Below are 17103 nucleotides of genomic sequence, written 5' to 3'. Positions count from 1 at the left end.
TTTTTTTTTTTTTTTTTTTAAGCAATAAATCTATTTAAATAAGATGTTTAAAAATCTTTCTTTTTAAGTTGGAGAAATAAATTATTTGATTGAACTTCTTTAAGTTAGAAAACACAAAATGTTACTTACAGCCTGTATTCTCTGAAACAGGAGTTTTCTTCTTTCCACTTCCTCATGTGTGAGAGAAAACTCCCCGATTATCTAAAAATGGAAATGCTTAGCTCTGGGGGGTTATTAAATTGTATAATATCTAGTCCACCAAGTAGAATTTGATTAAGAAATTTTAACTGTAAATTTAAATGCATTATCTGCCACTTAAAGTCTTTAAGGTAAACGGATACCTCAGCCAGATGGGCAGCTCCAAGGTCTCCAATCTGATTTTTGCACAGAGATATAAAGAGTAAAGTACGATTCAGCCTCAGGCCCTGAGAGGGAAAACAAGCTGAAAATGTATCAGCAGCTCTGATGGGAACATGCAGGGAGAACACGGTTTAGCTCTGAATTATACCTTTGCAATATGTGCAGCACCCTCATCCCCAATATTGTTGAATGCCAGGTTGAGCCAGAGAAGATTTTTATTAGCCGATTTAATGGTGGAGAGAGCCGAACCTATCAGGCGGGCGCCTTCATCTCCGATCCGATTATTCCGCAAGGACACCTGGGTGAATCTTGACCAGAGAAACGTGACATGAATTTAGACATCCTTATGCACAAAAAAAAAAAACTGGGTTATTAGTGCTGGATTGCTGGACTCACTTGCTGTCTTCAGAGAGCAGATGGTGGAAGCTCAGGTTTGGGAGAGGATTGCCTTCCAGTGACACCTCTCTACCATGGCGAAGAGTTAACAAGCTGGATAAGCAATTCATATTCTACATATTCCACAGCACATTTACTTCCAAATCCAAAAATACTCCTGACTTGTCTCCTGCTAGGTGCAAATTAAAGCAATGTTTTCACAGTTTCAATGTCACAGAATCCACTCACCTCAGGTTGGAGCACAGAGATGTCGTGTTAGTGAGGGAAATCACCATCGGATCGGTGAGTCCAGCCTGCCAAAACCTGCAGCATAGAGGACAAGATAGAAAAAGCAAATAACAACCAGACAGCAGCAGCTGTTTGCTGTAACAAGAGAGCGCCTCTCTGTCTGCTCATTACTCACTGAAGGCTTTGAAGGTGGTTCATGGAGGGGAGCATCTTCTGCATGGCTCTGTAGGTCTGCTCACTTACCTTACATCCTGCATATCAAGCACAAATCTTACGGTTACCGCAGTCTATAGAACCTGCTTATATTTTGGGATTCATTTGATAACTTGTATTTAGATTGCTTTTTTGAAAGAGTAAAATCTGTGAATAATGCGAGATTAAGTGAGTTGGATATAGGCCCATTACTGGGGTGGTCCTTTTATTTTCCACAACAACAACAAAACAGTAATAAAGGGTAAATTCTTCAATACTGCTTTAACAGAAAGATTGTTTTTTATTTTTCTTCCAGACAATCCCTTTAAGGTCTTCCATTTGCCGCCATCTCATCCCTATGATTGTCATAAAAAGACTCCTTTTCCTGTGTCCTCCTCTTTGCCCCTTCCTGACAGGCTCATATTCAAACCAAACGATGGACACAGTAGTGTAAAAAATACACTCTGGTCAGACCTAATGTGAACTTCTTGGCCTTAAAGCAAAACTCCTTCAGTAGCAAAAAAAAAAAAAAAAAAGCCTCTATGCACCATCTCCACTAGGAAACATGGTGGCTGCAAACTTTATAAATAAATTAAGAAAGTCTTCCACTTGAAATTCATAGTTGCTTTGTGTAATTTGTGTCAGATAGAAATGACTAGAGGTTATTATGTATTATTCTGTATTACATTGATGTTTATGTTTGTAAAGTGACAAAATAAGAAAAAGTTTACGTTTTTAACAGAGTATCTGTGGCTCTGTTTAATTTGCATATTTTTTATAAGAAAAAGGTGCACTGTCGCTTCAGTGATACCTTCAAGACCAGGACATCAATATATAATTCTACATGTTATAGAAAAGAAATCTCTATGTTTTTTATTTTATTTCAAGCCAAATGCTTTATGTTTAGCCTAGAAATGAGGTTTGTGAGTTGGAGACTACTCAGATAAATAGACGTTTTTGGTATAATAGGAAGTAATGATCTATTATATGCCATAAGAGGTAATCAGTCAGAAACAAAGTCCTTCGGCATAGGATGCAGTGTCTAATCATCACCAAATCACATAAATTTAAATAACTTATTTAGTTCTTGAATCAGGTTTAGTTCTGTTTGCTTCTTACCAGAAATCCACATCCTCTTGGCACTAAGGGGGTCTTCGTTTTCCAGCTCAATGTTTAAACACGGCTTAGACCAGATATTTAAGGTCTTCATCTCTGGAAGGTCGTCCTCTGTAGGTAACATTATTTTGATCCTCAGAAAATAGCAGCACGAAAATTAAGTTTCACAGAGAAATATCCAGCACAAGTATCATACCAGGACTTTTTCATTATTTTGGATTATTTAATCATATCATTTAAACATTTAGATGTGTATTTTATGAGGAATTAATGTGATAGATTAATGTAATGTAGTGTTTTAAAAGTAAGACCTTGTTTGGCTCAAAGCGACCTGCTTGGTTTCCTTTGATAGAAACAAACTGAATGAAATCACTGAATTGACACTGTAAAGCACTTTGAGATGTGCTGTTTTTAATTGGTGGTTTATAAATGAACTAACTTGGTATGGTTTTCAAAATATTTTACACACGCAGACTCATTTTCAGCCATTTCAGTATCGCTAAAGAATATGTACAAGATTTATGGCTTGTAAATATTCTCTGTTCAAAACCTCTCAAATGTAGCTATAGCTGTGTTTTAATGGTTGCCGTCCTACTATAAGGTTTTCCATTTTTCCAGTTATATGGAGCCTTTAGAAACTTTATTGTTATGTTTTCTTTTTTGTTTTCAAGGACTGCCCTGCATTTAGCACCATCCAACTCTGTCTCTTTCTTGTCTCTTCTGTCCATATCATGATGCTGTCACCTTGGGGGTGGTTTGTTCAGATTTGATTTTGTGATTAGATTATCCACAGGTTGATTCAATTTTCAGATTAGCTGTAAATCTGATTAAGGCATTAGGGGGTAAAATACAAATCCATGATAAACCTGCAAGCAGAATTTTTTTAAATCAAACATCATTTTCCCTCTCCTTCACAATTTTTCACTAATTTGTCATCATATGAAATCCACGTCAAGCACAACGAAGGTTGTGGTTTGAGGAATTAAAAACACATTTGGTAGGGTTTATATCTGTTTTCCTAAGAACACAAGAAGCCTAATACTTACGAACACCGCCTTCATTTTTATCAGTGGTGGAGTGTGGATGTTTGGTCCTGACAGCTAAGATTTCCTTTATGTTCAGGAGAGCACAAAGCGCAGGAAAGTCGACCTCCACGTTTCCAGTGCACTGATAGGTATCTGTTGCATTTTTGGATTACCATTAATCTGGGAATAAATTTTATACAAATTTTATACCAATGTGTGAACTGAGGGGATTCACTGCTTACCAAAAGTCAGAATTGCTGACAACTCATTGGAACCTGTGGAATAACACAACGACATGTGATGATATATAGATATATAATTAGTTTATATAGATAGATTGACAGATCGATATATATATATATATATATATATATCATAAATCAGATTTGGTACAGGGTACAGGCAGGGATTAAGCAGCCGGCTGAATTTAATTATTTAACATCATTATAATCTAATGATAACAGCATTTAAAAAGTATTTCCATAAACAATAAGTTTTAACTGAAAATCCGTAACACAATTCATATTACATTGTTAATTGAAACATGATTTAAACGTTTCTAAGAGACAGTTATGGTAGCTAAATTTGTGTTAGCTTGTCAGCGCTACTTAAAAACTAAATCACTACGTTATTTTCTAGCTAACCTGCGTTTTTCGACCCTTCAGCTTCTTGGTTGAATTTATCTCTCAGTCCTTTTTTTCTAGACATTATGTTGTTTAATCGAACCAAATTATTTCTGGGGAAATTGTTCAATTTAGCCAAAATTCGAGTTAAAACAACGGTTTATTGGCTTTACTTCTGTGTAAGTTGTTACCAAGGCAACCGAGTCATAGTTCCAAGGTCTATCGCGAGATTAACGTTTAGCGCAACTGAATCACTAGCGACTTAATGAGAAAAAGATTCGGGGTCAGATTTTCCTTCTCTGGTCCAGGATTGAATATGTGTACTTAAAACATATTTAAAAAAGATTTGAATAATAATGTAGGAATTAATTCAGTCTATAATCGTATGAATCACTAATTAAAATACATTACATGATTCAATATTCACATTTTGCACCTGTATTTGAGTTTTTTTTTTTCTTTTTTACAATTCCAGAACAAGTCTAAGTACATTATGTGATTAATAAACATACATTTTATTTAACTACAAAAATTTTTAAAAACACTTAATATAGGTAAATAGAACATAGAAAAGTGAAAAAGAGCTTCAACGTTTGAGATAATGTTTTCTTCACCAGGGCAGACAGGAGCAATGTCATAGTGAGGGCAAGGCAGTAATCGATATCTGCTCCAGGGTTCCTGTAACAATCCTTTACCTTTACTTTCCAAGGTCTTTATTAGCTGTTCAGTCATTGAATCAAAAGTCCCCTTTAATTTGTGATACATATTACAGTGGGCAGGCTTTCAATACAGAAAAAGAAATAAAAATAAAGATTATAAACAGAGTGTGGAAGGATGGATATTGTCACTCACAAATTTTAATTTTAAAATCCCACAACTTTCTAGACTTTAGATCTAAAATGCTCAACTTTACAATAAATTCATGGCAAACATTTTTTTTAGTGCTCAGGATTTAATGTGGAACCTGGAAAAAGGAAAAACCTACAGAAGTCATGGACTTAAAGGATAAGAAAGACAAGATGGATTAGGAGGTTCCACAAAAGAAAGGAAGGAATTAGGGGCACAAAGACAGAAGAACACAACGAAGCGACAAAAGGCAAGGAAGGTCAAAATAGGGTGGGGAAAAAAGGATAAAGTTTGTAGGACAAAAGCACACAGAAGGGATAGAGGTGGAAGACAAGTGAAAAAAAAAGACAAATTAAGTAAAATAAAGGGAAAAATAATCAAGACAGGACTTAAGTGTAGAAAAAATAAGAAATAATACTTTGAGTACAGAAATGTGGAAGGAAGAGGGTAAGAAAGGAAAGCAAAGTGTTGAAAAAAGGGGAGATTTTTCCAGACTGCTGCTCAGTTCTCATCCATGATCCTGAGAGATAACCACAGACGCAGAATTCACAATAGTGTAGTGCTTTTTATTAAAAAACAAACAAACAAAAACAAATATAAAACAAAAAGTAAAAACCAACATTTTTTTTTCATGACTTAAGAATCGTAATTACAAACTTTGAACGAGTGGAAGTTTTTTCGTTGCTTTTTTTTTCGTTGTTGTTTTGACAAACTGTACACATCACAAAATGTCCGTCAGTTTTGCCATTTACAATGCTTGCATCTTATTTTGTGATTGTCTAAAAATAACTAAACGGATCACACAAAACACACAAATACAAGTACAAGCATCATACAATGACTGCTATCACAAAACGGAACCGTTTTCCTATTTGAAAGAAAAACAAAAAATATATTTATATCTATTTATATATTTATATATATAATAGCATGATATCATTTCTGACAGCTTTACTTTTGTTTTCTGTCAGCATTTAAAAATATCTTAACATTTTTATGTTGGTTTGTTTTTTTAGTGTTCAACACTTTGCAGCAAAAAAACAAGGAGCAGATTCCTCCTTAAAAAAGTTATATTATTAACAAAATTCAGTGGCGAAAAGGTGTCGTTGCAGAGCCACTGTCACATCCCAATGCCTTCTGACATTCTTCTTGCTCATGCACTTTACAGGTGGACTTAATTTATAGGCAAACAACTCAAATTTCATGTCATCAGCACTGCTATTGGTGAGAATCTCTGGAAATTACGAAAAACATTTCTCCTCAGAGCTTAAGTGTCTTCATTATAGTAATACAAAGCGAAGAAATAATAATAATAATAATAATACATTTAGGGCTGAGATCTGTACAGTACAATAATAAACAAAATCCATTTTCAAGATATTGCTTTTGGAGACACTTGTTAATGTAAAGTGTGCATATTTACAGAACTTGGCACTGTACAGCTTCACGTTCCACGTTCTCTCTGGTTCTCATCACTTCTGTCAGTTTATCACACCGGGACATTACAGGGAAAAGAAAGGAAATCTCATCAAATATCGCTTCTTTTTTTTTTTTTTTTTTTAAACATTCTCCATGGCAATCAGTCCGAAGACAAAGAAAAACTTAAGGAAAGAGACGCAAGTCAAAATATACAGTATACACTGCTCCGCAATTCTCAAAGAATATAAGAAAATATGACTGTCAAGATACATTTCATGTTAAGTATTGTTTCCCCCCTACAACGGTTAATTGCCATCGAGCCCTTATTTTTTGTTTTTTACTGTTTTTTTTAGAAAAAAAAAACAAAACAAGACAAAAAGGTATATATATATATATATTCAGAAAATCTGGCAGACACACATTTGCACGCAAGGCAGTGAGAGACGGCAGCGGCTGCATAAGGCGTTACAGTTAAAGCCGGTGCCATCCCTCCTCCTCCTCCTGCCTGATTTATTTAAGCTGGTGAATCGCTTTGCTTCTTAAAAACATGGGGCAAAGCTGACTGCCTCACGGCTAAGTAAGAAATAATAACAGAACACTTTGACATAAGCGCAAACATAATCCGAAACCACGCTACAGGCCTCCTCCTATTTCTAGATGAGATACTTAGGAAAGAAAAAAAAAAAGAAGCATGAAAAAGATCTAGATTTGTAACTTGCTTTTGTCAGACTGCAGCCAATACTGTGAGTGTGTTAGTGTACTTTCATTGTGAATAAATTACACAGAGCTTCACAATATCCAAGGTACCAAAAGTGCAGTTCTCCACCAATGTTCTCTCTGTCTAAAGCGCAGCATCAGAGCACACCGCTCAGCTTTACATGTTCTCCTATATGCCAGTTTCCTCTCTTCATTTTAATTTCAGCACTGCAGCAAAATCCCGCTATGAAGAACAATAATTCACGATGTACGAGAAAATTAAAGAAAATAAACCCTCCCTCCCCCGTCCATCTCTGTTTAGTACCAACCGTTTTATTCTAATGCCTGCAAGCAATATTTATCGACCCACGATTTTCTAATGTTCGATGCATTTAAGTGCATGGGTTATTTCTCCTATGTTCAATAAAAAATAAAAATAATTTGCATGTTGCACTTAAATAAGAAGACCGGGAGAACTTGTTTTTGTTTCAAGGTGGAACTTCCTTTGAGTAAGAACTTTTGGAGCTCCTTCCACCTTCTCAGAGCAGAGATGACTGTCTTGGAAGAGGTAAACTTTGAAGACGCAATCCCCTTGGATGCATTGTGATCCGTAAAAAATAGGATAGGCAACAATGCTTGATTCCCTTCTTTACTGTCTCTCCATTTTCTGTCCATCTCTTCACAGCAGCAAAAGGCAGAGTGCTTATAACTGGCATGTCAGAAATGTTATTTCCTGGAAACAAAATCTCCAAATCCAAGCGTCCTTCTCCGTAACCGACGTCCTGCCCCTTCCTCAAGAAGATAGGTGACATCAATAGCTAGTGGGAAGGAGAAAGAAAACGATTTAGGGGGCTTCACCCAAAGACTATTTATTAGATTAAAGAAGAGTCGAAATTCTGACAGCTGGGGTGGTTCATGCGTATGAGTTTAGCTATACAGCCACAGAGCCAAGGCCCCATTTAAACTGGTTCCTATTTGCAGAGGCCTGTGTTTGTATCATATTTGTTATGTATACAAAATACCATAAACAGAAGATTTAGGGTATTGCAGAGCTGCAAATCTAAACTGGGAGGCCTTGACATCAAAACATATGAAAATTAGTTAGGGATGATCAGCCAAAGTACAGAGCTAATCCAATGGAGAATTTTTGCAAAGATTAGAGAACTAAAGCAACACTAACTTTTAACCACTAGGGGGGGGCTAGACTGAAAACTTCTAAGCTTAGCCCCTATGAAGGCCAATGGCAAAACTATACTGTCACCAAATTAAAAAGACTGCGTCCATGTTTTGGGATCGGAGTCAGCTGCTGGTAAAGACGAGGCCCCATTCATCTGTCTGGATTAAATCCAATATCAAAGAACCAAAAATCTGTCCGTTTAGGTATCTGTTTTTTGCCTCTCCACTGATCTCCAACCAGCTTCCATATTAAAGATGTATTTAGGGTGACCTTTGAATGCGTCAAATAAACATTATTAGTTTAAGTTTGTAGTTCAATCTTCATTCACTTTATTATCAATCATTTTATTATTTCTTCAACCGTCACCCTGCTATTAACATATTTTATAACGGCAAACAAAGTTTAATTATATAGAATATGTTAATAGTAGGGTGATGATCAAGATCCTAGAGCCTATTTTAAGTATTGGTCAAAATGATTTCTTTTAGTTGAAAACCAGTTTTTCATCCACTGTGCAGTTATTCACTACACTGTCATCACATTATATCACATCATAGCATTTATAGCTAACTGTGGTAGCAACAGGACAAATTGTTAACAACTATCAATATATTTACTAAAAAACCAAACAGGATAAACCTGAAGCGGGATTAATAAAACATATCTAAATGGAATGTATGAATGACATGAGACGATAGTCAGTATGCATCTGTTGACCTACCCCCCCTGCTTTGTTCCCGGTCCCTCACCGTTCTTGCTGGGCGCTCTGTGCAGCAGATCCAGCAGGATCTTGTCCAGCCGTTCCCTCTGGACCTCCCTCCTGCTTAGCGCCGGGTGGTGGAGCGGCGAAGAGGCAGAGGAGAGAGGCAGTTCAAGCATCTCTCCTAACCTGTTTTCTGGACTTTCCCCAAGCTCCTTCCGCACCCCAGCCTCCAGCCCTTCCTCCTCCTCCTCCTCCTCCTCATTTTCCTCCTCATCTCCTGCTCTTGCCTGTTCCTTTTGTCTCGGTTTGGCTGAAAGAGGTTCAGGATCTTCTGGGGCCGTTTCTACATCATCCTCCACCAAGCTTCTATCCTCCACCCCATGTGAGAAGTCCTCTCCCCGATCGCAGGAGGAGGCGTCATCCTCACAGCCAGTGGCGTCTTTGGATCGTTCACTTTTCCAGGCAGACCGGCCTCCGTTCCTCTTATAGTTATCAGGAACATAGTGAGGCTGAAACAGAACAATAAGATTCTTTGAATTTTAGCCGCTATATAGACTTAGACAGACTTTATTGTCATTTTGTACACACAGAGTGTGTACAAAAAGACATTTCGTTAAGTAAAGCTCTCAAGACATTTTCTTTTTTTTTTTTAGGTGCAGCAGTGACAAAAGTTCAGCAGCTGCTATATAGTAGAAACAATTACATTTTTAAAACAAAAAGGTTCTCAACAAAGACGCTAATTCCAAGTAATTATATTACAAATCAAACCTACAATAAAAACCTAGCATCTATTATCTAATGGCCTCAAGCTTTGCATTATCCTGCGTTAACACGCAAACAGCAATGAAACATCTCTCTGTGGTTTCCCCTTAGGTCGCAATAAATACGTGTGGTTTTTTCTCATTTGTTTCTACTTAGCTCAACCGCTAACGCAGGAGTTTGCTGCAGGCTACAGAAATAATGGTAGAACTTTGGCACTGTTTTTTTTTACGGAAGCAGAGCCCAGTGAAACACCAACACACGACTAAGGCTCACCGAGAAGTCTCTCTTGGGCGTGAGCCGCTTGGGGAAGTGGTTGAAGGCATACGGCTTGGTGCAGACTGGGTAACGGTTCCGATGGATCTTGTAGAACAGGTGTGCCGATTTGTCCAAGCGATAATCACAGATGTACACATCTTGCTCCTTCACACCTTTTGGCCTTCCTGTAGAAACAAAGTGTTTGGCTTTAGTGGAAGAATGCTGGCATTAAGTAAAAATGCTGCAGTTTAACAGTCAGCTGCATTTTTGCACATCAACCACAACATATATGTCTTAGCTATTTAACTGGTGTTTTTTCTTTACCTTTGCAGTAAGTGTAGAGATCAAGGACGCAGCATGTTGCTACCACTGCATCTAGGGGGATGATCTCATACAGCGGCATGCGAAACAACTCGTTCTGGTAGAAACGTCGTGATGGCGAGTGATGCGTTTCATGAGGACGGAAGTAGTGATGACCAAAGGCAAAGCGCTCACCCCTGTACAGTTTGAGTGGATAAATAGGAGATTAATTCAACAATACAGTGAGATGTGGACATCTCTACATTTAAATCTGCTGGATTATTTATATTTCTGTCAACTTACTTTTCGTTCTTCCACAGTTTCTCAATACGGAAGATGTCCAGTTTCTCGCGGTTGATGTGGGAAAGGAGACGGTAGGACTGCCGAACGGGCTGACCTTCAGGCGTGCGCCGGCTGTCTCTCATCAGGTACACACAGTCCCCTGCATACAGCAAACCGATCACATTACAACCAGAAGACCTGGCCGTTTTAGACTAATTGAGGACGCCGGTGAAAGTCTGAGTGTCCTTTATGTTTCCTAAAGTCACTGTTGGAGCTGACAACAGATATGCAGTGTGATAAATTTCGCATACTGTAAGTCAACTGAAAAGATGCAGTGCCTGTGCAAATATTCATCCATTAAACTTGTTCACTTTTTGACAAAACCCCTGATGTCAGCGTATCTTATTTGGATGTTATGTGCCAGACCAAAGTAAAATGGTTTATGGTTTTAACTTATACTACAAGAAATAAAAAAAAAATATATATATATACATATATATATATATATTGTATTCAGCACCAAAGTTCTAGAGCAATCTAATGGTGCAATTACAGCCGGAAGTGTTTTGCCTTTGTCTTTTTTCCATTTTAGGCCTCAACCTCCCCAGGATTGGATGGCAAGTGTCTCTGAACATTAATTTTCAACTCTTGCTTCAGGTTTTTAGCTAGATCCGGGTCTGGACTTTTATTAGGCCATTTAAACATGTGAATCTGGTTTGAGCTAAGCCACTCCAGTCGCTTTAGGGTCACTGTCCTGCTCTAGAATGATCCTAAACGTCCTGAACTCGAATAGCCCTTTTACGCTAGTCATTCACACACTGATGGTGGCAGCAAGTTACAATGCAGCCACAGCTGCTTTGCGGCACAGACAGAAATTAAGCTGCTCTACACAGGTCCCATTACTTCTATCAATCATTCCTATAAGAATGATCAACAGAAATAATCATTCTGAAAAAAAGCTTTGGGTTGCTAGTTCCTCCGTTTCCATACCTTGGTGTAACAGCAGGTCATCTCTAAGGAGACATATGTAGTAGATGGAGCCAGCCTGTGCGTAGCTGGGCTGGGGTATCATGGGAACCTCCTGTTATGATAACAACACATTACCCATGAGAAGGAGGCAATAAAACTGGTAAACAATACATAAAGCCGTTAAAGAGAGTGATGTACCCTGTCCACAGGCCGAGGGTCACACTGCTCACACAGGTAGTGCTCCACTTCGGTCTCCAGACGCATACAGTCACAATGTTGCCACACCTTTGATCAAAAGAAAAAAAATGACGCACGAAGAAAAAGCAAAAAACAAATAAAATCACATAAATATAAGAATTAAAGTGTAATAATCATCAAAAAGCTTCATTTTCATTTCCTAAAATTAACAAGTGTTATTCATGGCAGCCTTAAAGGGATCTACATTTAAATGCTCCATCATCCTCTATGAATACCACTCCTCCATATTTTGAATCAGTTTACTAACCATGCACTTTTCACATTGGATCATCATTCCTTCATCTTTGTACATTCCACAGATGCATCGGATGACGTCGTCGTCCTTGTCGTGTGACCCTGACCCTCCGTGCTGATGGTGGTCGCGCTCCAGCGACTCAGAGCTGTCCGCCTCGCTGGCGGTCTCCCCTACGATCTCGTCAATCTGGACCGCGGCTTCGTTCCGGGCGCTGTAGTAGGCTTTCCTCAGCCGGCAAACATCCCTTCCCACCGATGACTTCCTGCCGTAATATTTCTGATGAGAGAGAAAAACGGCTGTAAATGCTTTCGCCATTTCACATTTACACATGGAAATTATATTAAAATTAACAAAAGGAGAAAGTACATCTATTTATTAGTTATACAATAAAGTCTAGCAGTCATAATTTAATAAAGAATTGAACTGGGTTGTTTGGAAGTTCAGCGTGAATTAAATGCAGGACTAAAATAGAAGGAGATATAAGAAATATCACCTAGCAAGCCAACAACTCCCCTTATATTAGAAAAAAGGTAGAAAATCACTCTACACAGTAAAAAACAAACCTTGATTTAAAAAAAAAGGTGACCAAAATATAAATATGTATAAACCTACTCCGAAATCCTTTGACTGAAAGGCTAATCAACTTCAAGAGGTTTTAGGTGGCCCTTGTTCAAACAATTAGGCAAATCAGAGTGCCCTGCAGATTGCGCTTGTACAAATGTGTGCGCTGTGTTTACAATAAAAAAAGTTTTAGTTTTTTTGTTAAACAGAGCAAGCTCTCAGAACTGAAAATTATGCTGAATAGTTTCTCTCTGATTCAGTGATGAAGACTATGCTCTACAACAGCAGCCTCATCCCTCTTTTCACAAAGTCACATATCAGGTCCTGTCAACTAGAGAATAAGACAAATTGCGCTTTTTCTTTGTGCTCTGTTATGCCAATTCTCAATATAGAATAGAATAGAATTAGAGAAGAATAGAGGATATTTCATTAAAAATTTCAGTCACAACTGAATTTTTGGTTCCTTATTTTGTTGATAAAAATACTTTCTCCTCTTCCAGTAATGGCGGCAAAGTGATCACACACCTGGTGTTTGCCTTGTGACCATTTGCAACTCTAACACCTCTATACTCAGACTTTTTGGCTTATTTTCTTGTCAGCGTAAAACTTATGAAACTAAAATGAGAGATATGTAAAATGTATCCTCATTAAAAGACATGAACTGCATCCTTATAACCCAATAAATATATATAGGGAAAAATAGTTTCACCATATTTACATTTGATCCTATAGGAAAGACGGTGTTGTATCATTCTTAATATCACTGTTGTTTCCACAACAGCTTTTAATGCTAAAGTGAGCAGCTTACCTCAGCATTGCGAAACACTTTGAGCATGTCTGTATCAAAAGCTTCCACCGTCTTATAATGGCCGGTGAGGATCTGCTTGTCGATGGTGCTCAGGTCCAGAGGGTCGGACACCTTCTCATAGTATTGGCTGTTCCTTTATGCACACAAACACCAAAGCGTTAGTCTATAGCTAGAAGTCATTGCCTCTGACGACAACAAAACAAATGTTGCTCTTGTAAGTCCCTGCTGGCTCTCACTCAGCCACTATAACAGCTTCGGTACAAGTGGTGTTTCTGTTTCCGACACCGACTGATTACCATCAATACTGGACACACATGCTTTGACGGCTCAAATGCGTGACAGAAGATAAAACTGTTACAGTACTGTGGATGTTGTACACAAACAGACAAGATTAAGCAACGCTGCAGAAAGAAAAATAAATAAATAAAAAAAAGAGCTTCCACTCTTACCTCTTCCTAGATGGGAGGTTCACCAACGGAGCAGCAAGAATTTGTCCAGATGAGTCTGAAGTAAGAAAAAAAAATTGCTTTTTTGCCATTTTCACCTTTAAGGACCTAAATCTAAGTATTTAACAGAGTAGAGACCAAGAGGCTGAGTAGAAGGATTTTCATTCACTGAGCTTTTTTTCACCAGCACTTTGCAAAGAAGTTAAACTCTTTCAGGAAAACATGATTCTTTTTTTCAATGTATGTTTCAGGCTCAGTTTTTAAATGGTTAAAATAAAAAGTAGAATAAAGGCTGGCTTCCTCATCTAACCTTTGTAGCTGGTGATCATGTCACAGATCTCCTTGAAGATGTGCGCCAGACGGGCAGTCCGAGTAACTTCTGTGTTTTCTTCAGCAGCAGCGAGTCTCCTAGTCCGTACCGACCGTGAGGTTTGCAGGGCTGAGAACTGGGTCAGGAAGACATCTGAACAGAGCAGAAGGATTTCAGAAACACTTCAGCTTAGGCAGAACTGGATTCATAAACATCAACTCAGGGGTTCATTTTCTTTCGTTTACTCTATATTTCTATTCCCAGACCTTCTGCCTGTTAACTAACCTGACTTGATGTTGCCATCGTCTCGGATAACTCCTCCCCATCGAGCATACATGGAGAGGTTGCTGGAATCCCTCTCTCTTTCCCCCTCTCTCTTCTGCAGCTCCTGTTTCTCCCTCATCTTCTCCCAGTTTCGCAGGAGAAAAACTCTGTGCTTCACCACAAAGTTTCTGATCATGGCAGGAGAGAAATGCATCTTAATAAATGATTTCAAAACAAAAACAAGGCTTTGTTGGGCTACTGTATAAAACCTTGAAATCAAAGCTATTCCTGATATTTTGAATTAAAAACGTCTTCAAACTTGGAAACCAAGTCCAGTGGATTGTTTTTAAATTTTATTTTTATTTTTTTTGGGAATAAATAATTAGCCTCTCTTTTAATTCCGCTCTGCAGGGTTTTCAACATATATGGAGGTCATTGCTGCTGTGGTGCCATGCAAAGATTTTTTTTTTCTCCCAACAAATCAACTGTAAAGACATTTTCTACGAGCACCTATGTTTAATAATGTAAAGTTTTTCTCAAAGCAAATAAATGTTATTTAATTGCTAAGTGCAGATTTAAAAATATACTTTATTTTCACTGATGAAAAGGAGAACTGAATGCAAATGTCAAACAAGGTTTAGTAAAAGAAGTTCTAACAAGACTGACGAGAACCACCCCTTACCTTTCTCTGTTAGACATGGGCTTCATAAGATGTGGATAAAACTTGTTGCTGTCGCTGGATTCCTCCTCCTGAAGTTAAAGAAATTTAAGGCAATATTTTAAAAAAGTAAAAACACAGTCTGAGTGAATTTCAGGCCATCGATGTAAGCAAGCCCTTTCAGACATAGGGAGCTACAATTACCAGACTAAATAGTGCAAACAATAAGGCTAGACACACTGAGGCCTTTCTAAACCCAGCATTTATGATAACATTTTTCACTCTGATCTTAACTCAGATACAAAGATGATGACATGAGGCCCTGAAAATGAACCCAACAATCAAATCCATTTCTTAACTAACTGAACTCTAAAGTGGTAACTTACTCTCTTCTTGAGCTGGTGCTTGGACTTCCTTTTCTCCTTGAGTCGACCCAATCTCCGAGTCCCTCCTGCTTTTCCAGGGAGGCCGTTGATGCGCTGACTCTTGCCGCCAATGATGCCCCTGCAGCTCTCAGAGCCACACTTGCACACTTGCTGAAGAGTAAAAGTAAATATAAGACAGAATTCAAATCATCATTCAATGTGGGGGGAAACTTGCTTTGCCAAAAATAAAGGAGCAACACTGACTAGAGAATTTCTGGAAGAATAACAAAAACTGCAAACAAGCAATTGCAGCCACTAACTGATATATAAGTAATTTGTTGCTATGGAGACTCCAATCGATCTAACCCCTGTGTGGTATTCATATTTTGGACTCAAGCCAGTGCACTTAAAATGAAAAGAAATCGTATATCCCTCTTTTTGTTTTTTTTATTAAGTATATCATAAAACTTTATTCCTGAACAGGTGACATATTTCTAACACTGCAGGTGTAGTGATTGGATGGAAACATTCTGATGGGCATACCGACACTACAAGCAATGCGTTTCTTCTGTGCTTCTATATTGACAGGATAAACAGAAAATAGCAATAACTGATTTAATCTCATTTCACTGAAGTAAATAAACAGCAGTAAGCCGACATCGCTGTATATAAATAGACCAAAACTTAGATCTCTTTTATGCACCACTTTCTTGGGATTATGAATATCTCACAAATATTTAGCTCCTGGAAGACAGAGGAAACAGGAAATGCTAAAGAATCAGGTGTCTATGAAGAGCTAAAATGTAGGTTCTTCACCTGCTCCTCTGTGTTGAAGGAATGGAAGTTGTAGTCGTAGGTGAGCTCGGTGCCACTGCTGATGTCCTTGAGAGCAAAGAGGCCGATTCTGTAGACCCCGTTAACTGACCTGCAAGCCAGAGAAAATGAACTATTCAAATAAAAGCACAGAATGCTGCAAACAGTCCAGAAATGGAAATTTCGTGAGAGCTTTACTGAAAAAAAATTATTTTTGTATACACCCTGTGTGTACAAAATGACAGAAAAGTCTAAGTCTAAATGTTCTGTACAGTTTTACTTAACAAAAATATTTAATTATACATAATTTATATAACAATCTGATAATTTGCTTTATTAGATCATTACTTACATATACCTTCTATCAAAGAACCTTAGTATTTTTTTACTTGTGCATATTATAGTATATAGTAATGGAAATGGAAGAAAAAAAAAGAAAATACTATAATTCTGAATCAGTAGATCACAATAGTACGGAAAAAGGAAAATAAATATGTTTACAAGAGAATAGTTAATTAAAATTCATAATTCAAATCTATCTTTAGCCAACAATGTGAAAGAAACTGCTGCCAATGAAGAATACGTATTAAAAAATACATAGTAATCATCTAATAAATCTAAGTGATAGATTTGTAGTGCTATACCACGAACAGAAGATCAGATTTTGTTTTGATCATGTTGTGGAGGATTAAAATCTAAAAGTCTACAGCAGAAAAAAAGTAATTGTAACCCTTAACATTATGGCTAAAGTCTAAGCTTTTACAAATAATTATATCCAAACAGAAGTTGTTTATATTTAAATTCCCAAATGAAACTGGGTCCCAGCTTTTCACTTTTCCTTACAGAACAAAGGCCATTATTCTCTTTTTTTTTTCCAGGCGCATAATAATTAATTCCTGTAACAGGCAAAAAAAAAAAAAGCTGCTTCAGCACATCGTCTTCAAGCACCAAAGCTGTATCTAAGGCCTGCCTACTTACAATCTCTCTTCTGTGACAAGATGAATGACTCGTCTAGCGTTGTACTGAAAATCCTCCA

General features: G+C 37.6%; 2 protein-coding genes across 5 annotated transcripts in view; both read right to left on the bottom strand.

The window, feature by feature from the left end:
- lrrc71 (leucine rich repeat containing 71) overlaps positions 1 to 4062 on the bottom strand; it is a 10907-nt gene extending 6845 nt beyond the window's left edge. The window contains exons 1-10 of the mRNA XM_015373698.1: positions 3962 to 4062; positions 3560 to 3592; positions 3339 to 3470; positions 2296 to 2403; positions 1160 to 1235; positions 985 to 1059; positions 757 to 825; positions 509 to 668; positions 342 to 374; positions 130 to 201 (exon numbers count right to left, since the gene is read on the bottom strand). Coding sequence (XP_015229184.1) covers positions 130 to 201; positions 342 to 374; positions 509 to 668; positions 757 to 825; positions 985 to 1059; positions 1160 to 1235; positions 2296 to 2403; positions 3339 to 3470; positions 3560 to 3592; positions 3962 to 4025 — 822 coding nt within the window. The 5' untranslated portion in view covers positions 4026 to 4062. The remainder of the gene's footprint in view (positions 1 to 129; positions 202 to 341; positions 375 to 508; positions 669 to 756; positions 826 to 984; positions 1060 to 1159; positions 1236 to 2295; positions 2404 to 3338; positions 3471 to 3559; positions 3593 to 3961) is intronic.
- Positions 4063 to 6328: 2266 nt separating this feature from the next.
- Positions 6329 to 17103, bottom strand: part of LOC107084057 (histone-lysine N-methyltransferase ASH1L-like) — a 31224-nt gene continuing 20449 nt past the window's right edge. For 2 of the 4 annotated variants that reach the window (XM_015373703.1, XM_015373702.1), the window contains exons 13-27: positions 16071 to 16179; positions 15276 to 15425; positions 14914 to 14981; positions 14253 to 14419; positions 13968 to 14120; positions 13661 to 13715; positions 13212 to 13344; positions 11855 to 12118; positions 11548 to 11634; positions 11371 to 11461; positions 10402 to 10540; positions 10123 to 10295; positions 9817 to 9983; positions 8828 to 9290; positions 7628 to 7719 (exon numbers count right to left, since the gene is read on the bottom strand). In XM_015373703.1, the coding sequence (XP_015229189.1) occupies positions 7628 to 7719; positions 8828 to 9290; positions 9817 to 9983; positions 10123 to 10295; positions 10402 to 10540; positions 11371 to 11461; positions 11548 to 11634; positions 11855 to 12118; positions 13212 to 13344; positions 13661 to 13715; positions 13968 to 14120; positions 14253 to 14419; positions 14914 to 14981; positions 15276 to 15425; positions 16071 to 16179 (2311 nt within the window). Of the gene's footprint in view, positions 7720 to 8799; positions 9291 to 9816; positions 9984 to 10122; positions 10296 to 10401; positions 10541 to 11370; positions 11462 to 11547; positions 11635 to 11854; positions 12119 to 13211; positions 13345 to 13660; positions 13716 to 13967; positions 14121 to 14252; positions 14420 to 14913; positions 14982 to 15275; positions 15426 to 16070; positions 16180 to 17103 lie in introns of all 4 variants that reach the window. The other 2 variants (XM_015373704.1, XM_015373701.1) reach the window with 2 other exon arrangements.

The sequence above is a fragment of the Cyprinodon variegatus genome, unplaced genomic scaffold (genome assembly GCF_000732505.1).
Source record: "Cyprinodon variegatus isolate N-32 unplaced genomic scaffold, C_variegatus-1.0 Scaffold91, whole genome shotgun sequence".
Classification (NCBI taxonomy): Eukaryota; Metazoa; Chordata; class Actinopteri; order Cyprinodontiformes; family Cyprinodontidae; genus Cyprinodon; species Cyprinodon variegatus.
The sequence above is the reverse complement of the archived record's forward strand: the minus strand, read 5'-3'. Positions and strand labels throughout refer to the sequence as shown.